This window comes from Parasteatoda tepidariorum, chromosome 2 (genome assembly GCF_982258835.1).
Source record: "Parasteatoda tepidariorum strain Cologne lab strain chromosome 2, Ptep-v5.0, whole genome shotgun sequence".
Lineage (NCBI taxonomy): Eukaryota > Metazoa > Arthropoda > Arachnida > Araneae > Theridiidae > Parasteatoda > Parasteatoda tepidariorum.
Window position 1 is genome coordinate 11,293,786 of NC_141756.1, and position 3,945 is coordinate 11,297,730.

At 34.0% G+C, this 3,945-nt stretch overlaps 1 protein-coding gene across 1 annotated transcript; it reads left to right on the forward strand.

The window, feature by feature from the left end:
- Positions 1 to 1,375: 1,375 nt before the first annotated feature.
- LOC147814534 (uncharacterized) lies at positions 1,376 to 3,526 on the forward strand. Its single transcript, XM_087156453.1, has one exon. It carries the CDS (start codon positions 1,376 to 1,378, stop codon positions 3,524 to 3,526), a length of 2,151 nt encoding a protein of 716 aa, XP_087012579.1.
- Positions 3,527 to 3,945: the final 419 nt, after the last annotated feature.

Here is a 3,945-nt window from a genome sequence, read left to right on the forward strand (position 1 = left end):
GCATAAGTATGCATCTAAATAAAATCGTTTATGCCAAGAAAGGTTTATGGTGAAATCATTTCACATTGAAAAATCTGAAAAAGAACCTGCGAAATATTACTGGCGCAGCCGCCGAAGATGATGCAGAACCAAAAACCAGGTGAGAGCTCACTTTATATTTGTAAATGTATGCTCCCATAAATAAGTAATTATAATTATTTGGGCGAAAATTATACAAAATGGAAATTAAATGTTTGTGTTCCGACATGGAACATTAATTTAGTTTACTCGTCAGAGTACGAACACGCTAGTGTTCTAAAGTGAATTCTTTTACTCGCCAGAGTACGTAGATAGCATATTTCTAAAAAGAATTTGGTTGTTCTTGTTGTTTTGATTTTCGTCCCAAATAATTGAAAATTTTATTTGATAAAATTGAATTTATTGTGGTTTTTAAGTTCTGTTTTGGAAATTGTTGGAAGCACGCCAGTGCATAACATATAGCGTGGTATCGTAATTGAAAATTTTATTTGATAAAATTGAATTTATTGTGGGTTTTAAATTCTGTTTTGGAAATTTTTGGAAGCAGCATAAAATATAACATTGCAATCGTATTTCGAAAATAAAGAATGCTGAATGATCTATTATTTATATCAAATAAGATTTATTAAACCAAACAAAAAAAAGCATAGGTTGGATCAAATAACGGAATATAATTTGGCGTCAACCAACCTTGGAAGTCTCATTCTAAAACGATTGTTTTGTTTCTTTTATTTTTGCATAAAATGTTTTTTTTTATTTCTGAAAGAAGAGGCAAGTGTCTTTTAATAAGAAAAAAAAATACAAAACTGAGTTTGTTTTATTCTATTTGATTATTTTGATATTGAATTGTATCATTGTTGAATTTTTTTATACGTATGATATATTTTGTTTTCGTACATTTTAATGAGAAATTTATACGAAAGTTATTTATAAATTTCTTATCGCATTTAATGATTTAAAATATTCAGTTAAAGTTTTCATTCTCACGTAGAATTTGATTTTTGTTCTAAGAATAATTATTTTGGTTAAAATAATTTTTGAATTTGTGAACTTGTAGGAAAGTATATATTATATCTAGTGTAAACAAAGTATTGATTTAAAATGTTCATAAGTGTTAAGGTTTGTTATATAAGGTTTATTATATAACAAATCGATAACTGAATATTACAAAGTATTCTCAGTATTTTGAGGTTGTTAATTTCGTTTTGAGGTTGTCAAAAATAGACATTTTCAATAGATTCGTGAATGATGTTCATTTATGTGTTTTCTTTTAAGAAATTATTGGAATATTAATTAGGAAGTAGTCAATTTTTTCCGTTAATTTTTTTTTATGATTGAGAATTATTAAATTTAAGCCATGGCATTTTTGGGAAAGGGTAAGAAGGAGGATTTGTTAACGTTGGCCAACGAATTAGAAATTGATGTGGAGCCAAGTATGAAAATTATAACACTAAAAAACAAAATAACACAAAGTGACACATATGATGAAGCGTTTGCCAGAGAAATGTTTTTCTCAATTGTGGAAGAGAGGAAAAGGAAGGAAGAAATTGAGGAACAGCGAAGGAAGGACAAAATCGAAGCTCAGCAGAAAAGAGAACAAATGGAATTTGAGTTGAAAAAACTTGAAATTGAATCCCGTACTCAACTAACTCAAACTTCATCGCCCAATGGAAACGGACAACATAACGTTGACTTAATTAAGCTCATTCCTAAATTCAAGTTAAGGGATGATGATATCGTGATTTATTTATCTTTATTTGAAAGACAGGCTAAAAGAACAGGGATTGATTCTAAAGACTGGGTGTCATGTTTATTAACTTTATTGCCTTCTGAAATCATTCAACTAATTGGTAGAGAATCTGAAGAAAAATTTGAAGACTACGAATACATTAAGACCATTTTATTAAAGAGATTTAAATTGAATCCTGAAAGTTTTAGAAAAAAGTTTGTGATGCACCAGAAAAGCACTGAAAAATCGTGGAGGGATTTTTGTTATGAAATCACGAATTATTTCGAAGAGTGGATTGATGGACTTGAAATAAAAGACTTTGCCAGTTTAAAAAATCTCATTATCACTGATCAACTTAAGAAAAAGGTACCTCATGAAGTAAGAGACCACCTTCTTGATGAGTGGGCAAATTTCGTTTCTCCAACCAAATTAGCGGATAAGCTTGACGAATATGACAGTGTACGTAATGATTCAAGGAAAACAACTGGAATTCCCTCAAAAGACAAAACTAATGAAAAGTGGCGACCTCGTTCTCCACCTTCAGAAAGAAATTCAAGAAACAAATCATTCTACAAACAGGGCTCATCAAGCGCATATACACCCCGTAAGAGTGATGAACTACAGAGGTCGTTTTCCAAACTATCTTGTTATACTTGTGGAAGAGAAGGCCATACATCCAGATTTTGCCTTAAAAATTGGCAACCTAGAAACACTCCTACAACTGCCCAAAACAATCTAATCCAATCGTCACCACTCCCTTTAGAAAAAGAAAAACCAGAAGTGCTAACTGCCAAGATTTCTATTCCTGTCTCAAAATCCGTGGATATATCTGGAAACATAGATGATTTAAAACTCATCAGAGTTAAATGCGGAAACGTGGTTCTAAATGGCATTGTAGACACAGGAGCCCAGATATCGGTAGTCCGCGAGAAGTTAGTCGCCGACATACCTTGTGAAGGAGAAAGTAAAATAGAGATATCTTCTGCTTTCGGAGAAAGCGAAGTCACTCCACTGAAAATTTTCCAAATGAAAATAAATGACGAACTTCATGGTAGTGTACCTATCACCTGTGCTGTTTCAAAGAAGCTGGTAACCGATTTGCTGCTAAGTTCTTCAGCTTATGAGATACTGTGTGAAAATATTGAGCTTTGTCACAGTAATCTTCAATGGAATACCTCTTCAGAGGGGGAAAACTCTAGCGACGAACCATCACCATTGAAAGAAAATACTTCAAATTGTGCTGTCATTACCCAAATTTCACAAAAAGACATTAAAAATGCAAGAATGGAAAATGACACTAAATTGGATTTTAAGACTCTTCAAGAACAAGATGAGAGTCTAGCAAAATGCTTTGAATGGGCGAAAAGGAACAAAAATGCTTATACAGTTCAAAACGAAATTCTACTTCACTCGGAGAATATTTGTGGCGAAAACATCAAACAAGTTGTGTTACCCTTAGAGAAAAGAACAGAAGTTCTGAGAATGGCTCATGAAATTCCTCTTGCTGGTCACCTCGGTGAGAAAAAGACAACTCAACGAATTAAATATTCATTCTTCTGGCCTACTATCAAACAAGACGTTAAGAAGTTCTGTGAAAGCTGCAAGGAATGTCAATTGAAGCGAACAATCACATATAAAGATAGAATTCCAATCCAACCTATCGTCAGACCAGAAACACCCTTTGAAGTATGGAGTGTTGATTGCATTGGACCGTTAGAACCACCATCCAGAAGAGGTCATCGGTTTGTGATATGTGCAATTGATTTATGCACTAGGTGAGCAGAAGCCATCCCTGTTAGAGAAATAAGTGCAAAGACCACATGCAACGTCCTGATGAAGATTTTTTCTCAAACCGGATTTCCAAAAATGATTTGTTCTGACCAGGGAACTAATTTCACAGCCAAACTCACACGATCTTTTGAAGATTTACTTGGCGTATGTCCCCGATTTTCCACTCCCGGACACCCCGAGAGTATGGGTGCTGTCGAAAGATGGAATAGGACTTTAAAAGAAATGATGAATAAAAATATCCAGGAACATGGAAGAAATTGGGACCTACACCTTCCCTATCTTCTGTTTGCCTACAGGGAAGTGCCACATAGCACCACTGGTTTGTCTCCCTTCCAGATGGTGTATGGAAGACTGCCACCGGGACCTTTATCCTTATTGAAAGAGATCTGGACAGGCGAACGTAGCGT

Coding starts and splice junctions, on each gene's coding strand:
- LOC147814534 (XM_087156453.1), top strand. CDS start 1,376: ATGGCATTTTTGGGAAAGGGTAAGAAGGAGGATTTGTTAACGTTGGCC.